This window comes from Mirounga leonina, unplaced genomic scaffold (genome assembly GCF_011800145.1).
Source record: "Mirounga leonina isolate KUSES-001 unplaced genomic scaffold, KU_Mleo_1.0 Mir_84, whole genome shotgun sequence".
Lineage (NCBI taxonomy): Eukaryota > Metazoa > Chordata > Mammalia > Carnivora > Phocidae > Mirounga > Mirounga leonina.
In genome coordinates this window covers 795316-820679 of record NW_023270827.1, presented here as the reverse complement: position 1 = coordinate 820679, position 25364 = coordinate 795316, and the positions used below count along the sequence as shown (strand labels likewise).

Sequence of the window (25364 nt, the reverse complement as noted above, 5' to 3'; positions counted from 1 at the left end):
ACACGCATTTAGGATTTTTATGTCTTCTTGGTGGATTGATCCTTTTATCACATAATGTCTCTTTGCATATCTGATCATTTTCTTTGCTCTGAACCCTACTTCATTTAATATTAATGTAGCCACTCTGGCCTTCCTTTGATGAATAGTTTGCATGATTTAACTTATTCCATCCTTTAACTTTCCACCAGCCTATATTTGTATATTTGAAATGAGTTTCTTTTAGATAGTGTATAGTTGGGTTATGTTTTTTAACCCCCTCTACCAGCCTCTATTATTTCTTTTAATATTTTATTTATTTATTTATTTGACAGAGAGAGAAAGCACAAGTAGGCAGAGCAAGAGGGAGAGGGAGAAGCAGGCTCCCCACTGAGCAGAGAGCCCGACGCGGGACTTGATCCCAGGACCCTGGGATCATGACCTGAACCGAAGGCAGATGTTTAACCAACTGAGCCACCCAAGCGCCACATCTACCGGCCTCTTTTAATTGGTGTACTAAAGCCCTTTATATTTTGGGGGACCTGGGTGGCTCAGATGGTTGAGCATCTGCCTTCAGCTCAGGTGATGATCTCCTGGTCCTGGGATTGAGTCCCGCATCGGGGCTCTCTGCTCAGTGGGGAGTCTGCTTCTCCCTCTCCCTCTGCCTCTCCCCTTGCTTGTGCTCTCTCTCTCTCTCAAATGAATAAATAAAATCTTAAAAAAAAAACACCTTTATGTTTCATGTTATTATTGAAATGTTAAGATTAGGGGCACCTGGGACTTTGGATACTACATGCATATATATATGTATGTATGTATATGTATACACACACATACACACACACACACAATATCACTGTCTGCTGGTGTCATCATTGTAACAAGTTTTCTGTATTGCCAGATGGCCTCTTTCTAGTCCTTTGGCTAGAGAAAACAGGCCTTTGTTGGGCTCTTTTTGTCTTTGGCATTTCTGGGTTTCCGGCTTCTTCAGCTCCAAGTCTAGGATGTATGAGGCAAAAAGAACTCACTGCCATGTCATTCTTCATGCCCCCAGGTCCCTAGCCAGACTTTTTTCTCTCTACCTTTCACAGTCTTTTTTTTTTTAATTTCTGAATTTTTTTTCCTTTATGTGGAAAATAGGCATAAATCTCATTTTATGCTGTTTTTTTTTTTTAATTTTATTTCTAAGCTATCTCCACACCCAACATGGAGCTCAAATTTGCAACCCCAAGATCAAGAGTCTCATGCTCCACCGACTGAGCCAGCTAGGCACCCCTATGCTATTATTTTATATTTTAAATGTGTTTGAAAACATTTTGATTTTTAGAAACATCAGACTTTCAAAGTCTTTCTGTGTTTGTCTTATATAACGTCTAGGGGTTTTAGTTGTACTTAGTGGCAGAGATAGGAAAAAGTAGACCTACTCCCATCTTCCTAAAAGTGGAAATCCCTCCCAGTTTTATTTTGGATCTAACGTAGAGTTAAGGTAAATTTTCTTTTTCTTTACTGTTCTGAGTATACCTCTGACTCTGACCCAGCCCACTGGATCCAGCCCTGGAATTTACCCCAGAGGAAGTTGGCTCATAGCTAGACTGTTACAGAGTTTCAGGCCAGTGCCTTTATTCTGTATCCATATCTTTCTTTCCTGTGTCTTTCGCTTTTTCTCCTTTGTTTGTGTTGTTTCAGAGAGAGAGCTGCTGCTACTAGAGACCTCTAAGCCAGAAGATGGTGCCCCAGAGCAGTTCAAGCTAATCTTTGCTGTTCTTCTCTGGGCCCCTGTTTTTAACTTAATATTAGGAAACTCAAGGCTGTTTATCTAAACCAGCATATAGCTCTGAAGACCCAATTGTGTTTTTCTTTAAGCCATGTCTTCCCAGTTGCATGAAAATTTAAGCAATCAGTATCAAAAAATGTTTTTGTTTGAATTTTTTTTTTGTATCTTTAACTTGGTGGCAATTCATATGGAAAATTTAAAAGTAATTGTTATTCCTCTTAATGAATTGAGTTGACATTTGTAATTGGGCTCACAGAAAATAATCTGTAACCTCAGCATAGCTTTAGGAAAGGGATGTTATAGGGGTGCCTGGGTGGCTCAGTCGGCTAAGCAGTTAAGCCTCTGACTTCCTCTCAGGTCATGATCTCAGGTCCTGGGATCCAGCCCTGCATGGAGCCCTGCAGCGGGCTCTGTGCTCTCCAGGAGTCTGCTTGTCCCTTCCTGTCTCTCCCTATGTCCCTCCCCCTCCCCCTGCTCATGCTTTCCCTCTCTCAAAAAAATAAATAAAATCTTAAAAAAGAAAGAAAGAAAGGAATGTTATAAGTGCATTCTGAAGGAGATGCACCTCTCATTGTCTTTTGAGGTATTTGAATCGATCAGCCAAACTTTCTTACAGTGTAGATGTTTGCTTTTTGATTACTACCCTAACTATTAAAATGATGGCTTAAAAGATTATGTAAAAATGTATGGAATAAAACTACTGGTAGATACATGTTAACAGTCTTTGGGTGGTAAGGTATGAGTGGTTTCTTCTTTGTCTTTCTTCTGGTCTATATTTTTTAAGTTTTCAATAATGAGCAACTTTTTTGACTGAGTATATTCTTCAGCTAATCAGAAAATATTTATTAACCACCTAACAAATGTAGAGCCAGCATATATATTTTCCTAGCCTTGATAGGCACTCCCTCACTAAAGACAGGGACCATGTCTTTTTTTTTTTGGAGATTTTATTTATTTATGCAAAAGAGAGGGGCGCCTGGGTGTCTCAGTCATTAAGTGTCTGCCTTTGGCTCAGGTCATGATCCCAGGGTCCTGGAATCAAGCCCCGCATTGGGCTCCCTGCTCTGCGGGAGGCCTGCTTCTCCCTCTCCCACTCCCCCTGCTCGTGTTCCCTCTCTCGCTGTGTCTCTCTCTGTCAAATAAATAAATAAAATCTTTAAAAAATAAAAATAAAAACCACTCATCTTGTCTATGCTTAGACCCCTCCTCCCCCCAGACCCAGTGAAATGTAGCCTAACTAGTAGGAAGGTGGTAGACATTTATTTGTAATAAGAAAACATTTTCTTCCAGGCTTACAAAGATGGAAAATTATTTTTTAAAATTTTTTATTGTTATGTTAATCACCATACATTACATCATTAGTTTTTGATGTAGTGTTCCATGATTCATTGTTTGTGCATAACACCCAGTGCTCCATGCAGAACGTGCCCTCTTTAATACCCATCACCAGGCTAACCCATCCCCCACCCCCCTCCCCTCTAGAACCCTCAGTTTGTTTTTCAGAGTCCATCATCTCTCATGGTTTGTCTCGCCCTCCGATTCCCCACCTTCATTCTTCCCCTCCTGCTATCTTCTTCTTTTTTAAGATGGAAAATTATTTTAAGGAATGTTTTTTCACCCGTTACCAGAAAAGAGTGTTTTACCATTGAGACTACCAGTTGGAAGAACCATTCCATTTACTTGCGATTCTTCCCTTGGCCCTCTTGGGGACTGGCTTTGTGTTTTCTAGCTTTTGGATGTGGTCTCTCAACTAGCCAAGCGGAACGTGCAGCTGCTGGTCCTGGGCCGAAAGCACATGCTAACACAGCACTTGAGGTGGAGAAAGGATGAGATGAAAAAGGTGCAAAAGCAAGCCAGGTGCTTCTTTGCTGACAACATGTAAGTACTAAAGGTACTAGGTGAATTACACTCGGCCCAAGTCATCTGCTTGCTAAGTACCTATTTTTGCCATTTTTAAAGTGCATGCGTATGAATCCAAAAAAAGATTTGAGGCAGCTGACAAAAATCTACTTCCTACAGCAGGATAAATTTAAATAGATGAGGAAATCAGGATAAAGGAGAACTAGGAGGAAGATAAAGTCAGAAGTGAGATGAGTACACAGAATACATGCCATTAGGTCCTACATAGATCATTTAACAAATATTATACATATATGAGCACCTTCTGTGTTCTTGGGAAACCGCAATTGTTCACCAAGTCCCTCCCTTCTTGGGACTTAAAATAAACAGGTAAACAAATAAAAATGTAATGTAAGTCCAGGCAGTGATCAATGCTAAAAAGAGAATAAAGCAGAGTAAATAGGTAAAAAAGGATTAGGTAGGGGGTAGGTCAGAAGATAGCGGATGGGGTGGTCAGGAATAGCCTTTGGGAGAGGGCAGATACAAGAAGGAGTCATTTGAGAAAATGGGAGGGTGGATGGAAAAACATATCAAGCAGAGGGAACAGCAAATGTTCAAAAAGCTATGAAGCAGGAATGTGTTTGGCATGTTTGAAGAAAGCAAGCAAACCAGTGCAGATGAGCTATAGCAGCAAGAAGAAAAGTACTAGGTTCTGAGGTCAGAGAGAAGGCAGGGACCACAGTAAAGAAGACCTTGTGGGCTCTGGTAGGCAAGCAAGGAACCTGGATTTTATTCTAACTATAAAGGGAATGTTGCTATGAGCGACAACTTCTCAGGAAGCCAAAGGAGCATGGAAAACAAATGGTACAGTGTCCATAAAGAAGAAAGCATCTACTCCAGAGGGGCACAGATCCTCAACAGTACATGTAAAGTTTTAAAATACACTTAGTTTTACATATGATTTATGCTGACAAAAGTTTATTTCCAACTTTGTGTGGATAATGTGTGTACCCTCAGCCCCAGGTCTAGGTTTCGTTATGTTGAATGTGATAGCTTCAGGATTTGTCAGTATTCCCCAAATTATTTATTCCTAAAAAGGTAAAGTGGCTCTCAGTGCATGGAGCAGGAGGCTAACCCCTCATTCAGATCCCAAACCAATCCCTTTTTTCTTTAGCTAAGTCCTTTTATGTATTCCTGGAAAGGGTTACTTCTCTATCTCTAAGAGTAGAAGACAACAATAATGCTCTGCACACACTCACTTTAGGCAACAGTGGGTAGACATGAGGAGCACAGTCTTTAATTAGTCTACCCAGATTCAGACATGGGCCTGCCACTTCCTATCCGGGAAGGTGTTTCCCTTCTCTGTGTCTTCTTCATATGTAACCCCCAACGGGTTATTGTGAAGATTAAATGAGAGAATACCTGTAAATAATACATATAAAACTGTGGCAGGGCACCAAGTACATGAAAAGCACGTTTGTAGTGCTGTCATCATTACTGTTCTTTTCCTTAGGTGGAGGAATTGGAGAAATGTGATGGTAAAACCAAAAAGCCTGATGGAAATTGGTCTCATGCTTGGTTTGGGACTTTAAAGTGACCTTCTGAGGCTTTGGATTTGAATATTTAAGTTTTTAACATTAATTCTATGTTCCACAAATGTGCCAAAGAAATCCTTTCAAACATATACTACAGAGAATAGTATAGTGAATCCCCATGTAACTGTCACTCAGCTCCAACGATTACCGTCATTTTTCTCATCTTGTTCCATATAGCCCCCTATTTTTTTCTTTTCCTCTCTTTCCTGAAGATTTTTAAGGCAGATATATTCCAGTCGTTTATCATTTCATTTGAAATAGTTTAGTATAAAATAAACATCAAATGGTCCCACTTTGGGTCATTTGGATCAAGGCATAAGACCTATCCCATGCTGCGGTCCGAGTGTCCTGAGCCAAGGCGGCCCCTGCTGTTCTTACAGCATACCTCCTCCAGTGCTGAGTGCTGAAGCTGAGGGTCCGTTGGAGACTCTGAGTCAGTGGCTCTTCTCAAAGCAGGTGATGCCTTCTGTTGCGGATCTGGGTGACTTCCCAGAAGCTGCTTTGAGATACCAATTTTAGCTTTGAGGCAGCCCATTATTTTTGGTAGCTTGCAAGGAAGTGTCATCCTGTCCTATTAATATTATGAACATTTTTCGAGTTTGAGTGGGGGGGGGAGGGTGTGCTCCGTGGTGGATAAGGCCAATAGGAACAACACCCGGGGCACACAGAGAACCAGCTTTTGAATGTGAAGAGGGAATTATTGTTAGAATTTTCCACTTTAGTGGAAGAACCCAACTGAGCCAAGTTGAGCATTTGCATTCCCTTCCCCTTAGCTTTCCATTTGTATTCTAGATAGTGCTGTCTACTACCAAAAGACTTGGAGGTGGTTGGTTTATAAGCATCACTGGGATCATGTCACTTAAGAATGAGAGCACTGGGGCGTCTGGGTGGCTCAGTCGGTTAAGCATCTGCCTTCAGCTCAGATCATGATCCCAGGGTCCTGGAATCGACTCCCGCGTGGGGCGCCCTGCTCAGCGGGGAGTCTGCTTGTCCCTCTCCCTTTGCCCCTCCGCCAGCTTGTGTTCTCTCTATCTCTCAATAAATAAGATCTTAAAAAAAAAAAAAGAATGCAGAGCTCCTCTGAGGAAAGTAGAATAAGAAGTAAAAAGCGTGGTAACGAATGCTATCCTCTGCCTCCTTGGGGCTGTGTGTGATTGTATTCTTTCTTCTGCCTGGCTCAGCTCAGAGGATGATCCGTTCCTTCTGTATGCCACACTGCACTCGGGGAACCACTGCAAATTTATCACAAAAGATCTGATGCGGGACCACAAGGCCTGTCTACGTGATGCCAAGACCCAGCGCCTCTTCTTTAAGTGGCAGCAGGGACATCAGCTAGCAATTATTAATAGGGTTGCAGGATCAAAAATAACCTTTCAGGTATGTTATTTGTTCTCTACATAATGTCAACAGAGTGTGGCACAGTCAAAGAATGTTGCTACTAGTTGGAGGTTTTAAATGCTTTATTTTTCTCAGCTGTAGGTTGGTATTTGGAATTAGCCAGTTCCTGGAAACAGAAAGTCGGCCAGGGTAAAAGTTTTCATAGACCAGCCCCATATTAATTGACATAGTGAAAACATCTGAGATGTCATCAATTGTGACTTCAATTATGTCACTGATTATAACTTGTTTTTTATTTTCATACATATTTTTTATTTTCCTATTTATTTGCGATAGCTGAAAATTCCTTATCCTTTCTGGTTCATCATATTTCTGCTAAGCAACTCCTTTTTCCTGTTAATCCGCTTCTGCAGCATGGTCTCAACTGAGTTCTCCTTTGATTCTAGTTTAGATTCCTGCAAATACAAGGAATGTCTCTTGTGTGAAGCAAAGGGAGAAAATCCAAAGGCGAGTTATTATGGAAAAATACACTAGTCAATGGTAAATACGGTCCAATGGTCAAAAAACATACAAAACAACAGATCTATGCAAAAAAATCAAGACTTGGGAAACAATATAGGACAACTGGCTTGGTTTTCTCAACAACAAAAAATTACGAGAATAGAGATGAAAAGTAAAGCACTATTTAAAATTAAGAGATAGGTTAGCCTGGTGATGGGTATTAAAGAGGGCACGTACTGAATGGAGCACTGGGTGTTATACACAAACAACGAATCATGGAACACTACATCAAAAACTAATGATGTAATGTATGGTAATTAATGTAACATCATAAAATTAAATTTAAAAAATAAAATTAAGAGATAATTCAGTCATAACCTAATTTCAACTCCTGTTCAAAGAAATCAACTGTAAAAATACGTGTATGCACATGTAATAATTGGGGAAATGTGAATAGTAGATATCTGATGATAAGGAATTATTAACTCTTAAGTGTAATAATAGTATTGAACTTTTATTTATAAAATGGATCTTATCTTTTAAAGGTACATATTGAATATTACAGAAGAAGTGATATAATATCTGAGATTTGCTTCACAATAATCATGGGGGGTAGTATGGATGAAATAAAATTAGCCATGTGTTGGTAATTGTTGAAGCTGGGTGGTACCTGGGAGTTCATTATACTGTTTCTCTACTTTTGAATATATGAAATCTTTCTCTCCCATACAAAGCTGATAAAGGCAAGTAAAGAGATGCTATCGCCTATAAATGTAATACTATAGAGAATCTTTAACCTTAAAAACGAACCCACCCCAAAAAAAAGGGACCCCTAATTCTAGGGTTCATCTTCACAGAGCTAGCTGCTCTCTGAAAATCCATTGTTAAGTAAGAGAGAATGCTCCTGAAGCAAGCTGAGAAATTGTCAGAAAAGAAAGGGAAATGGCCAGGTAACCCCTTAGTGTTGTTCTCAATGTTTGGTTCCCTTTTTAATTCAACAGCATATCCCCTGTTATGACACAGTGGTACAAACAACTGGAGACTCGTGGCACATACCATATGATGAAAACACGGTGGAAAGATACTCCTATGAAGTGCCAACCAAATGGCTTTGCCTTCGCCGAAAGACGTGAAGACTCTCCCCCATGCTAAACTTGTGTTGGGGTGCCCTTCTGGTTGGCGTCAGAGCACTTCAGTTGATGCTTGTTTAGCAGTGCTCCTGCGTGATCCACTCTGTCCTGTTTGGTCCAGTTGGTTTGCATGTCAACAGATTGACTTTTTTTAATGAAATAAAATATAAAATCTTTTCATAACCAGTTGCATTTGTTTTTGGAGACTTATCCAGACTTGGGGAACTCAAGGCAGAGTGAAGCCTACGTTTCTGCTGGTGGGCCGGCTACTCCACTTACTTGGGCAACAAGTGCTTCTGATATCCATTTTGCTACTCCTGACCTTACCTTCCAGGTCCCCCAATAGCAGAATCAATGCATCTAGGCCCAGGCTGCTCATGTTGTTGCTAAACTCCTTCTCCCATTTCCAATATCATCTCATCCTGTACAGATTATCTCCTGCTCACACTGAATCACTTAATGTTCTCTGTGATAAACTGGCCAAGGTATCAGAAGCTTATTAGCGACTTACTTACCATCCAATGATTTGGGTTGGAGGAAAAGGAGCAGTTCATTCTCTTTAGCCTGTGGTCATTTGTTCTTCATTCTACAATGCCTTTTTCAAGTTGGTTCAATAGTTTGTGAACACTATTAATTCCATCACTCAGTATATGAGAGCTTTTTAAAGGATACAGTTTTTTTTTTTTTTTCATTTAATCAAGTTTGACTTAGTTTAACAAGTCATAACTTTTCATATTTTCCTCTGTTTTACCTGCTTGCCAGCCATCATACACCTCACTGGACCTTGATTTTAACTGGAAATATTCATGTCCCAGTACTTGATGTTCTTTACTTAATCATACATACATACTGTATGGTTTAATATTCAAGAATAGGCCAGGGGTGCCTGAGTGGCTCAGTCGTTAAGTGTCTGCCTTCGGCTCAGGTCATAATCCCAGGGTCCTGGGATCAAGCCCCGCATCGGGCTCCCTTCTCTGCGGGAGGCCTGCTTCTCCCTCTCCCACTCCCCCTGCTTGTGTTCCCTCTCTCACTGTCTCTCTCTCTCAAATAAAATCTTTAAAAAAAGAAAAAAAAAGAATAGGCCAAATCAATCTGTGGTGATAAAAATCACAATAGTAGTTTCCTGAGGCAAGGGCACAAGAGAACTTTCTGGAGGGTGATAGAAAGTTCTATATATTGATCTGGATGATGCTAACTTAGGTGTATATGTATATTAGTCAAAATTTATCACACTAAATACTTGAAATGGATGTATTTACAACAACATATCAAAAAATATTAACATTAAAAAGGTAATCATCTGGGCGCCTGGGTGGCTCAGTTGGTTAAGCGACTGCCTTCAGCTCAGGTCATGATCCTGGAGTCCCTGGATCGAGTCCCGCATCGGGCTCTCTGCTCGGCAGGGAGCCTGCTTCTCCCTCTGACCCTCCCCCCTCTCATGTGCTCTCTCTCTCTCTCTCATTCTCTCTGTCTCAAATAAATAAATAAAATCTTTAAAAAAAAAAAAAAGGTAATCATCTAGGGGTGCCCAGGTGGCTCAGTCAGTCAAGTTTCCGGCTCTTGGTTTTGGCTCAGGTCATGATATCATGGGCATGGGTCTCATGATGCATGGGTCATGGGATTGAGCCCTGTTTCTGGCTCCTCACTCAGCAGGGAATCTGCTTGAAGATTCTGCCCCCACCCCACTCACTTGCACATATGCTCTCTCTTTAGAGCTCTCATAAATAGATAAATCTTTTAAAAAAGAATTATTTACATGAAATAAACAAGTAAATTACCTCATTTACATAAAACCGTCTACACAAATATAAGTAGGATGTGTAGTATGCAGAGAGAAACTATCCAGGAAAAACACAGGAGGGGATGTTTCATCTCCTTATCCATTTACTGGATCCTACACTGCTGCATGCCTAGACAAAATAGCTCTCCAGGAAAGTGTTTAATAAACTGATAATACTGAAGATGCTGAGGCTCAGAAAGTTCTCATAAATCCAATCTGCTTATTTTCTAAATTTCATAAATCACATACTTAGAAAACTGTGCTTTCAGTGAATTAAACTTTTTCTAAAGGCACTGTCCTAGTTTTCAGAAAATTTTTAAAAAGAAAAAAGCATTTGTTAAATCTAAAAGCCTAATGCAAATACCTCACAAGGAGCAAATGTAGAATGGGGGAGGATACAAAAGGAATCCTAGAACTTTAGAGTAGGAGTGAAACTTGAAGAACATAAAGTCCAACAGTAGCATTTTATAGAGGAGGGACAGACCCAGAAAGATGTAAAGGCTTCTGTGGATCCCACAGCTAGTTAGGAAAGACATTTCAACTGTAACCCACCTCTGATTCCCAGCCAAATATTCTTCCTTCTGTACACTGATTTAGGCTAGAGTAGTTCATAAAAATTCAGACTGAATGGTGGAGCATCCAGTATTTAGATTTAGGAACTTTGTTAGCCACATAAAAGAAAGGGGGTAGAATGAGAGCAAAGAAACAAGGGAGTACCTCTCTAAAGGGTCCACGTTTGTAAAATGGCTTATCAATGTAGAAAATTGGGTAGGGAAATTACCTTACTTTTGAACTCTTTAATACTATTCAAAAATAAAACCCTAGGGGGCGCCTGGGTGGCACAGTTGGTTAAGCCTCTGACTTGGTTTCAGCTCAGGTCATGATCCTGAGATCCTGAGATGGAGCCCTGCGTAGGGCTCCACGCTCAGCGAGGGGTTTGCTTGAGATTCTCTCTCCCTCTTCCCCTGCCCCTCTCACTTGTGCTCTCTCTCAAATAAATAAATCTTAAATCAGACAAACCAACCAACCAACCCTCGGGCTCCTGGCTGGCTCAGTCGGAAGAAGATGTGACTCTTGATCTCAGGGTGGTGAATTCAAGCCCCACATTAGGTGTAGAGATAACTAAAGAATAAAATTTTTAAAAATCCTAATTTCTGCTTGACAGGAATTGAGGTGCATCTGTTCTTTGTCCAGGAGTAGGGGAATTCTAGGACTGTTTAGGGTAAATCACATTGACACAGGACCCTCGCGAATGCAGAGATGTGAAGGAAGGAAGGCAGCTGGTACCCAACACTTAGGCTGCCTTTTGTGTTCTGATAACCTGAGTGGAAAAGAAAAAGCTACTTGTCAAGCAAGGTCCGAGACAACGGGAAGAGGAATTCTTTTAAAAGCTGTGCTCTGAAGAAAACAAAAAAAGGAAAGTTGTGCCCTGGATTGACAGTATCTTTTAAGTCAGCTATGAACAAATGAAGGCTTTGAGAGGGCATTGATTCTTACCACTGAAAAATACTTCTGAAGTGCTTTGTGCTTCCCTCTGACATGCTCCTGAATTTATACTCTCTTTTCCTTGCTGCTGTTCTCTGGACCCCAGAGCGAGAAGATCTCAGGGGAAGCCTGAGTTAACGATTCACTCAGGACTACATTGGCACTACCTCACCTCTAGTGCCTCGTTCGTCATGTTAAATTAATTTTTGTCTTCAAGTTTGCGCTTCAATAGAATGACTTGCTCTTTGGTTCTATAACAGGTGTGTCACTTTTTAAAAAATTGTCCTAATGCACCATAAAATGCGTCGTGTATGTTCACGTTAGATTTCTTTTTTCCCTAATAGTTTCATTGTAAAGCAGGAATGGAAAGGAAGATTGTGTTATATGGGCACCTGAATTCTGGTCCATCAGGGTGAGTCTTACATTCATTGGCTAAAAATTAATATTATCAGAGTAATTGAGGGCAAAGCTAAATGGAGTTCAGATCTGGTATTTCAGCTGTCCTTCAGTAATTTGGAATTCCTAGAGTGAAAGACATCTAAAGGTGCGCCTGAGGGAATGAGGAACATACACCACTGTGATGAAATGGTGATATTTAGATTTGGGTATTCATCTAGGCTGGGACTTACGCAGATAGAGCTCTCAGTAAGAGGGACCAGGCAGCTGTTAGAGCCACCTGTAATCCACAGGGTTGAGAGCAGGGTTCCCAGGCAAAGTACAGGACTATGAGTTAAATTTGAATTTCAGATAAATAACATTTTTTTAGTGTAAATATGTCTCAAGTATTGCAGGGACAGACTTATACTAAAAATATTATCTATCTGAAATTCACACTTAACAGGGCACCCTGTATTTTTATTTGCTACATCTGACAACCCTTGGTGAGAATTAAATGAGAGGGTGAGCAGTAGTGGGGAATGAAGCATCGAAATAGCCCAGTAGTCCTACAGGAGGGGAACAAAGAGGTGAGTAAAAGGCACCTGGGTGGGGAAAGAAAGGCAAGAAGACCAGCTTTTCCCTGGTTTGTCCCAGCCAGTGACAAGTAGTCTGCTTGAATATATACTCTATAAGCAAAGAGACTTCATTTAGAGATCTACTTAGAGAAAGCCATAGAAAACAGTGAGATGAAAAAACAAGAGAATACCAATGAGTAAATGCAATAAATCTTGAGAAATAATCTTTAATTTCTCTTATCATGTCTATTTCATGGTGTTTCAAAATTCCCTCAAGCACTTTCTCCCGAGGTTTGTTCTTTGTTGGCAATATTCAATCTGATGGGTGCTTCCAGAGACCCCACATACACCACTTGCGTTCAACTGGGAATTGAAATAAACAGGAAGACAATTATCTAGTCACTGATGGCAGCTAAAAATAGTTTGTGTTGCTACTAGAGTACTCTCAGTACATTCTTACCAAATGGATTAAGTTATTAAGGTAACCGTAATTTGTTGTAAATTGCAGTGTCATATGAAGGGTTTTTGGTAGTTTCTGACAAGAAATGTGACATAAATTTCAACCGCATTAAAATAATTACCCCTGGGGCGCCTGGGTGGCTCCATGGGTTAAGCGTCTGCCTTCAGCTCAGGTCATGATCCCAGGGTCCTGGGATCGAGCCCCACATCGGGCTCCTTGCTCAGTGGAAGCCTGCTTCTCCCTCTCCCACTCCCCCTGCTTGTGTTCCCTCTCTTGGCTGTGTCTCTGTCAAATAAATGAATAAAATCTTAAAAAAAAATAAATAAAAATAATTACCCCTGTCTTCTCTTTGGTGTTTGTTAAAATCCGCCCCAAAAAGCAAATACTTGAGAAATCACTGCTAGGGACTTTGATTTCTAATATGGTAGAGACATAAATTCATTTTTGAAGAAACCAAGTCAGATTGCCCTATCACTCTCAGCTGGACTAGAACATACATTACTTGCTATCAGGTTGAGTTCACGTCAAAATACTTAAAATCGATTATTAAAACAGATTTCTCTTGCTTTCTATGACTACATTAGAACAGAGAATGTCAGTGTCCTAACAGGTGCCAATGGAATTCCCTGACAATTCTGCTGTTCATTTGGCTGTCTCAGGCACAGCGGTGACCCAGCCTGGGAGAAGAGAATGGGCCTCCACACCTCCGGGAAATAGGTTCCTTTGGAAGTGGTTATGGCAGGTCTTCCCAAAGGTAAGTCCCCTGCCCAGACTTGTTGCTTAAGATGTACTGTATATACTCTTTTTTTTTTTTTTTAACCCTGAGATCAAGATGCATGCTCTACCAACTGAGCCAGCCAGGCGCCCCTATGACTAAGTCTTTAAAAATAAATTATTCTTGGGGCACCTGGGTGGCTCAGATTGTTAAGCTTCTGCCTTCGGCTCAGGTCGTGATCCCAGGGTCCTGGGATCAAGCCCCGTGTCTGGCTCCTGGCTCGGCGGGGAGCCTGCTTCTCTCTCGCCCTCTGCCTCTCCCCTGCTCATGCTCTCTCTCTGTATCTCTCTTTCTCAAATGAATAAATAAAATCTTAAAAAAAAAATTATTCTTATAGTTTCTTCCTCTTTTCAGTGACCTTAGAATCCAAAAGATTCTAGAATCCAAATCCAAAGCCGCATTTAGAATCCAAAGCCGCATTTTTTTTTCTATCCTCCGCCCCAAAGCTGAGCGTCTAGACTTGCTATTAAGTTTTTATACATATATTTATATGCCTGTTACATATATATAATTTTTTAAAGGATCATTCTCTATAAACTCTTATAACTTTTTTTTCACCTGAGAGAAAAATGAAAACTTCTTTGTTTGTATTTCTACCACTTCTTCTTCATGTACTCTAATGATAATAATGTATATTCCTAAAGCGAGGCAGCCAAGTTGAGCCGGGGCATTGTTGTATATACCATAAAATACTACTTGCAGGGCTGTGTACTCATAAACTCCTTAAGCCTTCCTTGTCTTCAGAAGGAAATTTGTGTTCCAGGAAGCTGTCAGTCTGATAATATCTACTGGTTCAAATGAAGGGTCATGTCCTTTGGCATTTAGTCTTGTTCTGGCAGGCGTGGTTAAATCTTTGAAGAAATGAATCTTTTCCAAGTTAGGCCCTCTAATGCCCAACTACTAAAGAAATAAACTCTAGTCAGACCAAGTTTTTGAAGAGAGGCTCAGGAAGGATTGCTGCTTTACACAGATAAAGAGCTTTTTATCTTTTAAGGCAAATCACATGGCTCTTTTTGTTCATTGACACACCAAGGGAAGTTTATGTGAGGAAATCAGCTTCGAACAGTTTGTGCTTTGTAAGTGTCAGTAGATTTTTTATTCCTACCCACTGCCGTTATCCCCAGAGATTCCAACACCACCCGTATTTTGGTCTCGTTTCTTTTTTTTTTTTTTTTAAAGATTTTATTTATTTATTTGACAGAGAGAGACACAGCGAGAGAGGGAACACAAGCAGGGGGAGTGGGAGAGGGAGAAGCAGGCTTCCTGCCGAGCAGGGAACCCTATGTGGGGCTCGATCCCAGGACTCTGGGATCATGACCTGAGCCGAAGGCAGATGCTTAACGACTGAGCCACCCAGGCGCCCCGTAGTCTCGTTTCTTAATCTCTTAAATTTGGGTCATTTGGGCCCCCTGTGAGATGGCCAACCTGGACCTTTTAAATTACTTAAAAGTGTTCCAGCTTCAGAATTTCCAACTCTCAAGTTCGTCATTTTGACCACAACTCTTTACTCGCCCTACTCCTTCATCCCAACAAGCAGCTCATTGGTGTGTTCTGAGGCCCATCCCTTCCTTACTTTAAAGGCCTCAATTGTCAATCCCCATTTGGGTTTGCTTTCCTTCTTCCCCATCCCACTTTTGGTTTTTTTGTTGTTGTTGTTTTTGGTTTTTTGGTTTTTTTTGAAAAGCACTTGTTAGCATTTAATGAACACCACCCCACCCCCACCCCCCAACGTGGTTTCGAGCTACTAGAATGCAGGCGCCCCTGACTGTTAATCTTCTCCTTTGCTCTTCTCCTGAAGAATTTGGTCTTCACCATGACAGGCTGTTTTGGGAGTTTTCCCTTTCCCAAAACTTTGTAGTAGCCCGATCGCACCACATCAATGATAGGAGCAGCTCCAGTCTTGTTTTTGGCGGCATTTACCAGTGTCTGCTCACTGACCAAGGTCCACAATTTATCAAGGTTGACAGTTGGACAGAAGCTCTGGTTCCTCTTTAAGTGGTAATGTCTCATACCAACTTTTCCAAAGTAACCTGGGTGGTATTTGTCGAAGTTGATCCTGTGGTGATGCATGCCACCAGCATTACCCTGGCCTCATGGGTGCTTCCGTTGCTTGCCAATGCGGCCGTGGCCGTGGCTCACGTGGCCCCGAAGTTTCCGGGTCTTCCTCAGTCTGGATGGCATGTCAGCAGCCCAGACGGAAAAAGCCAATAACACTGCAGATTCTTTTACTCCTTTCATCTCCTGCAGTGCCTTATATACCTCATATTTGGATAGCCCCAAACCATTCCTCTTCATTCCTACACACCAGTATTGCTAAAAAAGTCGTGAAATTATATAGCTGGAACTTCACTCCCATTTAAAGATTCTTGTTTTCATCATCATTGAATTCCCATTAATTTCCTGAAGGAGCTCTCTCAACCTTTGCAAAGTTGACTTGAAAAATAGCTTATCTCCTGGAACTTCCATTTCCTTTTCTGTTAAGTGGGGAAGATGGGCTACAGCAGTACTTCTCAAACTTTAATGGGCATAGGTCATCTGGGATCTTGTTTAAAATGCAGATTCTGATTTGGGTCTGGTGTACCTAGTGATGCAATGCTGCAGACCATATTTTGAATAGTATTTTGAGTAGTGGCAAATGAGCTCAAGCTTACTTTAAAATAATAATACAACAACACTTTTGAGTCTAAGTCCTGAGTCATCACCTCACCATTCTCACTCTAAGCAGATGACTTAACCAGGATCTACAAGCCATCTGTTCTGAGCCTCTTCAGCAATTTTTGCCCTTTCCAATAACTTTCCTATCCTGACACTTTCTCTCTTTTCTTTTCTAGGTTACTTTTTCTATTTGCCCCCATTCTGTCCCTTCTTGGAGACTTGAGACCTTGTTCTCTTCAGTCAATCCCTTTCCGCTGGGTCTTTTCCCATCTAACTGCAAACACCATTAGGCTTGTAGCCCGACAAAACCATGCCTTGCTGGGGTTAGTTTAATAGACAAGTGTCTTAAAGGAAGGTGCCATCTCTACCCCTGGTTTCTTCCCAGTTAGGCATTTCTACCTGGGTGGCCTACAGACCCTCAAACTCAAGCACTTTGTAAACCACTCATCTTCACCCCCAACAGAGCAACTTCCTGCCTTACTTTTTTACTTTTTTCTTGTTCCTTCCCCCTTACTTGCATACTTATTCAATTAGCAAACTGTGTTGATGTCTACCTTTAAAATATCTGTTGTGGGCTTGTCAACTCTTGACTACGTTTCCAAAAGAAAAAGTTATTTTTTAAAAAAGCTTTGTACATGAAGATATCCATAATAGTGTTATTGATAATAATAATAATAGCATTGTAAATAGCTAAATGCTCAAAACAAGGGAATGAAGAAGTAGATATAATTTTAAATGTTACAGTGATTAAAATGATTCTTTGTGTGTTGGCATGGGTTAAATCAAAAAGCATCTACAAAATGGTATGTCTAATGTGATCCCATTTTTTAAATAGGGAGGAAGGAAGAAAGGAAGGGAGGGAGGAAGGAAGGAAGGAAGGAAGGAAGGAAGGAAGGAAGGAAGGAAGGAAGGAAGGAAGGAGACACCTGGAGAAAAGTATCTTAAAGAAATAACATTTTTTTGATTCTAAAATGTTAATAGGTATCTCTGGGTGTTAGAATTGTGGATATTTTTACTTTCTTCTTTTGTCCGCATAGTCTGAAAGTGTTACAATGTATGTGCCATATTCCACTGAGGCACAAATATAGTAGATACTAAGATGCCCAGGTGAGTGTGAGGCACATACCCCACAGGCAGATTTTACAAAAAGAATAAAGGAGAGGGCGCCTGGGTGGCTCAGTTGGTTAAGCGACTGCCTTCGGCTCAGGTCATGATCCTGGAGTCCCGGGATCGAGTCCCACATCGGGCTCCCTGCTCAGCGGGGAGTCTGCTTCTCCCTCTGACCCTCCTCCCTCTCATGCTCTCTGTCTCTCATTCTCTCTCTTGCAAATAAATAAAATCTTAAAAAAAAAAAAGAAGAAAGAATAAAGGAGAATCTGCCTCACAACCTCTGGCCCCTTAGGCAGGCCAAAGCTGTAAAAGAGTCTGAGGAAGGAAAAAGATAAAGAAGTTTCTTTGGAGAGAGCCGTTGCCAGTCTGAGTTCCTTGAGTGTCCTCTGATCCCAGGACCCGAAGAAAGATGCCTCAGTAGGAGGACTTGGAGATCCTCCTGCAGTATGAGTGACCCAGAGTGCTGGTGTCTGAGAACACTGAAGCTTCTGTGGATGGGGCCTGAGTCTACCTGCAAATATAGAAGATGACAGAAGGGCTGACGAGGGGCATCGGAAAGGGAACCAGAGAGAGCTCTGCCTTGAAAGGTCTGATGGGGGCCAGATGTGGGAGGGGGAGAGGGTTGTCTGGGGCTGGAGGGGAACTTCTGGCTGCCCAGGGGTTTGAAGAAGGAGCTGCAAGTGGCCGCCAAAATATCAAGATATATGGGCCCAGCAGAGAACCACTGAAGGGCCTAGAAGAGTGGCCAAGAGAAGAGCATCAGCTTTAACCATCTGCCAGGCTCACCAGAAACACCAGCTTTAAACATCTGCTAGGCCTAGAAAGTATTAAGCCACCCATTCTGACCTACCCTCCCCATCCTAGCCCTCCACTGCCCATCCTCCACCTTGGCTAGGGACAATTTTGAGCCAGGAGTGATTAGGGAGGAAAGGCCAACCATGCTCCCAACCTCTTTCCACTGGAGGCTTTAATCTGAAACCAACTTAAACTGGCAGATTAGCAATGATGCAGAGCTGTTTGGAATTTTTATTGTTCTGGAACTGTTTCTGGATTGAGACTGCATTTGTTATTTAAAGTGACCATAGCACTGCATATTATCTAAGGAACAGAGAAGTAATGGGACCTGCCAGTTTTCAAGTAGAGGCAAGAAAGAGTGGGAGAAGAATAATCACATTGTAGTTTTATCAGTCTGTTCATCATGCCTGTTACTAGAACCCAGATGCCTGCTTCCATCATTTCTTGCCTTGCCCCCACAAAATTAACCACTATCTAATCCTCTAACAGGATAGATTCATTTTGCATGATTTTGTACTTTATATAAATGGAATCATTCAGGATGTGCTCTTCTGTGGCTGGCTTCTTCCTTTCAGTCGTAGGTGAAGTCCATCCATAGTGTTGCATGTAATTGTATTTCATTCATTTTTGTTATTCTACAATATGTTGTAGTGTGGGGCACCTGGGTGGCTCAGTCGTTAAGCGTCTGCCTTCGGCTTAGGTCATGATCCCAGGGTCCTGGCATCGAGCCCCGCATCCGGCTCCCTGCTCAGCGGGAAGCCTGCTTCTCCCTCTCCCACTCCCCCTGCTTGTGTTCCCTCTCTCACTGTGTCTCTCTCCATCATATAAATAAAATCTTAAAAAAAATTTTTTTTTGTAGTGTGAATGCACCACAAATTATTGATTGTGCTGTTGATGGGCATTTAAAAAGCTACCAGTTTTTGCCTATTACAAATAGCAGTGCTTTGAAGAGTATATTACTTTTCACAATGGGTGGAGAGAAATTGAAAACTCTCTTACAAATATTCTTTCCCTTCCGTTCTCATGCCTGCTACCCCAGTTCAGGACTTCAGAAACTTTCACTTGGACTATTAGCAATAGCCTTCTGATTGATATCCCCATGTATAGTGATCATAAACACTGCCACCACGTTTATAGTCCCAGAGCACAATTCTAATCATGCTGCTTCCCTAACTCAAAACCATTCGATGTCTCCCCATTGCCTTCTAACCAGAGCCTCTAAGTTCCTTAGCTTAGGCCATCAAGTCCTCCTCCCTGCATTTGTATCCTAATCTAGAACGTTTGTGAGTCCTAGTCAAGCTAGGCCATTGCCATGTCCTAAACACAGGCTCTTTTTTCTTCTTCTGCTTCTGTTTTCATGCCACTCCATGTTGCATCGTGGTGCCACTCCCACTGCTCCTAACCATTAACACACTTGTCAGAGTTCTTGTCCTCCTAAGCTGAGCTCAGATACACTTCTTCCAGCAGGCAGCTTACATTCCCTATGGCCCAACGTGATTTCCCGTTTACAGTGCTCTGTTGGACTTGACCTTATGTATCATGAACTGCCTCATGGTAGTGTTGCTTTCATTCATGTTTCATCTTCCCCGCTGAACTCTGGTGTGGCCCCCATCTGGTTCATCTGTGTGTCTCCCAGAGCAGCCCGCCCAGCTTCTTATGCATAGAAGGGGCTAAATACATGTTTGTTGAATGACTTTGGGGAAGTTGTCTGAAAATGTCTTCCTGATTTTCACCTCCAGTTCCCACTTCTCTTTTGAGTGAATTCCCCTCTTGCTCCATGGTAATTTGTGTGTGAACTGGCTAACTCAAGAATATAGTCTCTGGTGTGTGACGCTTTGGCTGATCTTTAGGAAATAATAATTTCTCAATGCCACCCTCTGTAATCATTACCATTTAAACCCCCAATGTCTTAAATGAATTCAATATTTATTAGGCATCTACTATGTATATGGCACTGTGATAACTGGAATGAAATTTGTTCTACACCTGTAAGACATCATTCCAGAATTTTCTGTCTTGAAAATGTTTTAGATCTGTTGTCTGGTTGATTTTTGAAAGTTTCCTTTGTTTCACCACTGTGGACGAAATGCACTCTGGGTGAAGTCTGGGGACCTCAGCTGAGGTTCCTCATGTCATTTCAAAGCAAGGAGAAAATAAGATTGGAGCACTCTCTTGCTTTCCCGCCAATAATTAGCTTCTTAAGAACTAGTTCCTAAATTAATGACTGAAGATATTGTTTAGAATGATCAGAAATCTCACTCATTTGTTCTTTCCCCCATTACCCCAACGAGAGCCTGGCTCTTTTAAGTCAGAGATGACTTAATTTTGTGGTAAGAAAATAGGAATTAGAGGAAGTCAATTAGGAAACCTCAAGGAAGAGGAAGTGTCTTTAGGCTAAAGGGAAGGCTGTTGAGTCTTATTTCCTCTCTGTTCTTAACTCACTCTCTTGGTACCTGGCCAACTTCTGTACCTCCCTTTCCCCACCTGACCAGGGGGCTGGAATGAGGGTAAGGGTGAAGGTGGTGAGCAGAGTGAATAAAGTTAAATAACATTCATAAAGACCCCAAGAGGATGGGCATGAAAATCTTATCAATGAACTGATTGATGCTTACAGTTCCCATCCCCGTCCACAGCCGTGGGTGAAGCTGCATGTGTATGGGATAGGGTGGGTAAGAACTGGCTGCTTTCCAAGCTAAGAAAATAGACTTTCACTTCTGAACAATAGCAGAGTCAGTGCAGGTTGGTGCGGTACTTGGTTTCCTTCTGTACTAGGGAGAAATCAAAGCAATAGCCAACAGTCCAGTCCTTATTCACCAGTGCCCCCCCCTTCACAAAGAGAGCTCTAAGCTGAGTTCAAGTCTATTAGGTGGCTTATTTTCACTGCAGTGGTTAATTTTTTTTTTTCTCTATGCCTTTAAGGTGTGTACAGCATGCTTACCTATTTGAGAGGAGAAACCGAGGTTCATGGTCATCAGGTAGTCTGTGGCAAGGCTCAGATTATAATTCAGTGCTTCTGACACTCAGAGCAGAGCCTGACCATGTTCGAGACTCTGGCCCCTCCCTTCCCCTTCTGATTTTTCACTGGAACGTTTGCTGTTCTCTCAAGCTATGAAGGGCTTCCTGTGTTATCATGTCTAAGGGGAAGTTGTATGTTAAAAACCACCAACGGTTAAGCCCAAGCCAGCTGGGGTCTTCCATTGCTGCTTCCAGTATCTGGGGAGACCTGTGAGAATGCTCAGTTTTTCTCAAGATCTTTGGCTTCCAGAAACAAGAGATCAGTCGAGCATTTGGTCTTCATTTAAGGGGAGTTTGGGAAAACGAGAGAAACATCCAAAGTTGTAAGAGGATACTACTGAAGTTGTTACAGCTAAAAATCAAGGGTGAACTGAAAACTAAGGGTTTTGGCTCTAAAAAAAAAACAAAAAAGATTTTGCTCTATAGGAGGGGAGAGGGTTCCTGGGTAGTTTTAGTTAAATGTCCTTTGGAGGGGGCGCCTGGGTGGCTCAGTCGTTAAGCGTCTGCCTTCAGCTCAGGTCAGGATCCCAGGGTCCTGGGATCGAGCCCCACATTGGGCTCCCTGCTCCGTGGGAAGCCTGCTTCCCCCTCTCCCACTCCGCCTGCTTGTGTTCCCTCTCTCGCTGTGTCTCTGTCAAAATAAATAAATAAAATCTTAAAAAAAAAAATGTCCTTTGGGTTAGGCTGATGCAGGTTAATTCCCTTTCAAATCAAAGGACAGCATTCTCAATATTGTTGATGACTAAGAGAATCCAGGCACAGAATGATATTGACTGGTAAGGAAAGGCTGGAGCAGAAAGGAAATGACAGTTGTGTGACTGCTCTGTTGATAGACATCATCTTGTCCCCACCGTTGCTATTGGAGGATGAGACCCACACTAGATGTTATGGACAAGGGGGCAGCGGAGTGTTGCTTTACTGGAATCTGGTCAGGTAAAGGATTTGAAGGGCTTTCACAAGGGCCTCACGTAAGTCACAGAAGCACACTCCACCCCACATTTGGTGCTTCATTTGTCCTCTTTCGCCCATAGGTTATAGAACTGAAGTATAGAGAAATCATTTTTCTCCTCCTCGGAGACTCAGCCAGAATGACAACTCTCGGGCAGCCAACCGTAGCTAGTGTGGTGCAGGAAGAGCTGCAGGACTGAGATTGCTGTGAGGAAGATACAAATAGGTAAAGCTACAGTTACAGCCAGGTTCTTGCCCTCAGTCCCCCGAGGAGCACCTGATTGGTTAAGTGTGGCCAGAGAGCTGGGGAGAGGTCTGCCTCCCTCCTACTGTTCACCCAAGCTGCTACATTGTTACCTCTGTCCTGGCTGCTGTTGATCTTTGGGGCCCCTTAACATCAAGAAATCCTGACTCTCCTCAAGTACCCTATTACCAGTGCTTATGGCTAACTCACAGGGCATTGTGTTTCAGCATCTGCCAATATCGCATGGAAACAGAGATAAGCTTCATTTTTATATTACCTGGCTCACTGAACTGCCAGCAGAGCAACTTAAGCTCAGGGCGAAATTCTTATCTTGCCTTTAAACACCATGTGATTCAGCATGTCTACAGCCGGTCACTGGGAATCCACGCTGCCACTTTTTACCTTTGCCTTGTGGGTAACCCCAGCCTTCCACCTACCTCCACCCCCAGGGGAGAATGTGGGCCTTGCCAAATGGAGGCCCCCCAGGAGATTTTCCAAGACTCACAAGATGTCAAGTCATCTCTAAAATTTTTCAAAAAACCAGAAAGTCATTTCAAAAAGTCTAACTTGGTGGCCCCACAGAGAGGAAGATCAAACTTTCCACACAGACACAGCAAGTCTGCCCCCATAGGCCTGTATTAAAGCTGCAAGGGCATTGACGACTTTGGCGAAAGCTTCCCCACCCTGGGGGGGGAAGTCCACCTGGGTGAGTAGGTTAGCTGCTGCTTGGTACCCAGTGGCACATATTCAGTCGGCTTCCAGGGGATTTCCCTCAGCAGTGGAATCGGCAAGGGTTTTGGCTTTCTGAAAGATTTCCCAGAGGAATTCACTTGCCTCGGTGGAAACATCTCAAATTCTAACATAATAGATAGAAATAGGCGGATGAAGTAGGAACAGAAGGCTGAAAACACAGGTACAGGTCAATTTATAGAAAACTCTGAACTCTAAGCAAAAGACTTTTATTCAGTAGCGTAAAGAAATCTAGGCAGAGAAGCAACCCAATTGAGATCTTGCTCCAGAAAAAAATGATTTCAAAGAGTGTGGATCAACAAGAAGAGACTATGTGCCAGATCAGACAAACTGGGAAAAGGGTCTAAATTCAGACAGTAGCAGTGGGAATGAAAAGCAGATCTCTCCTATCCCATAGGAATAGTCAACAGGATTTGGTAACTGAACAGAGAGGAAAGCAACAATAAGGGCAACTGTTTGATGAGCACTTTTTTTAATGACAAATGCCTAAGTGCTCTGAAATGGTGACTTTCCTTATAAAGAACTTTCACAATCTTTTTTTTTTTTTTAAGATTTTATTTATTTATTTGACAGAGACAGCAAGAGAGGGAACACAAGCAGGGGGAGTGGGAGAGGGAGAGGTAGGCCTCCTGCTGAGCAGGGAGCCCGATGTGGGGCTTGATCCCAGGACCCTGGGATCAGGACCTGAGCTGAAGGCAGATGCTTAATGACTGAGCCACCCAGGTGCCCCTCATGAGCACTTGTTATGCGCTAGTTAGTACTTTGTTACTTTGTTAGTACTCCACTTGCCTTCTCTTATTTAATCCTCACAGCAGCCTCCATAAGGTGAATCTTATCCAAATTTAATAGATAAGGGAATCCAGATTTAGGGAGTTTGCATAAGGTCACATATCTAGCAACTGTCACAGATGGCATTTAAATTCAGGTTTAAATAGAAAAGGATGCACTTCTAACCCTTATGCTGTAAGGGATTCATTCATTCGACTAATATTTACGCTCAGCATTGTTCAAGTTGCCTGAGCTATACTCTGAACAACACAAAGACTTTTGCCCTCATGGAGCTTAGTGGGGGGTGGGGGGCACAATAAATAGTGAACAAAATTATGAATTACAGAACAGAAAAAAAGCAGAATAAAAAATGATCAGGATTATATAGGGACAGAGTAAGAAGTTTTGGAGAATTGAAGACTGCATCAAGGTTTTAGCTCTGAGGACTTGTAAAAGTGTGGTGCATGGGGCAGGAACTGGCTTGGTGGGAGAAGAGATGAGATGATGAGCTCTGTTTTAACACACTGGATTTTAAGGTACCATGTGTCTCAATGTAAAAAACATCCCACAGGCAATTAGGTAAGACTGTGCTCCATGGGGTGCCTGGGTGGCTCAGTCGGTTGAGCATCCAACTTTTGATTTTGGCTTAGGTCATGATCCCTGGGGTTTCCGGGGTCCTGGGACGGAGCCCCGAGTCCCGCTCTGCCCTCAGCAGGGTGTCTGCTTGGGATTCCTGTCTCCCCCTGCCCCTCCCCCCACATTCTCTCTCTCTCTCTCTGTCTCTCTCTCTGTCTCTCTAATATAAACAAATAAATCTTAAAAAGAGAGAGAGAGAGACTTCCCTCCAGAGAAGGGTCCAGCTAGAGACCTAGGTTTGGGAGACATCAATATAGAGGGGCTGTGGGACTAAATGAGTTCACCCTCCTTAGCAGCCTTACAGATAACTCTCTATGACTATTCAGGCAGTTTGGGAATTACGGTACACTAAGGTTGCTCAGAGTGTGAGGGGAAGAAAAGCACTGAAAAGATCAGGAGGAGTTGGTCCTGAGGGTAGAGACCTGAACCAGAAGCAAGGGACAACTTTTATCAGTACACTTGGAAAGTAGCCAGAGCTGGAAAGTACCGTGTGCCAGAGACGCTGTTTGCATTTAGTTTTTTTTAAAGCATTTCATTTATTTGACGGAGAGAGAACAGCGAGAGAGGGAACACAAGCAGAGGGGAGTGGGAGAGGGAGAAGCAGGCCTCCCTCCTAGCAGGGAGCCCGATGCGGGGCTCGATCCCAGGACCCTGGGATCATGACCTGAGCCGAAGGCAGACGCTTAACGACTGAGCCACCCAGGCGCCCCTGCATTTAGTATTTTCTTAATCAGGTTTCAGTTTTGGATTTTTTTCAGGTTAATAGTTTATTTTTAAAAAACATTCTTGAGAATTGGAGCTTCCTTAAACTCCTTAAGAGGTTCTTATACATTTTTT

At 42.3% G+C, this 25364-nt stretch overlaps 1 protein-coding gene and 1 pseudogene across 3 annotated transcripts in view; one reads left to right on the top strand and one right to left on the bottom strand.

Moving 5' to 3' along the window:
- Window positions 1-8331, top strand: part of LOC118002868 (mitochondrial ribonuclease P catalytic subunit-like) — a 128961-nt gene extending 120630 nt beyond the window's left edge. For all 3 annotated transcript variants that reach the window (XM_034993469.1, XM_034993470.1, XM_034993471.1), the window contains 3 exons: window positions 3480-3628; window positions 6366-6561; window positions 8025-8331. In XM_034993469.1, the coding sequence (XP_034849360.1) occupies window positions 3480-3628; window positions 6366-6561; window positions 8025-8156 (477 nt within the window). In that variant the 3' untranslated portion in view covers window positions 8157-8331. The remainder of the gene's footprint in view (window positions 1-3479; window positions 3629-6365; window positions 6562-8024) is intronic.
- Window positions 8332-15303: 6972 nt separating this feature from the next.
- LOC118002889 lies at window positions 15304-15916 on the bottom strand (annotated as a pseudogene).
- Window positions 15917-25364: the final 9448 nt, after the last annotated feature.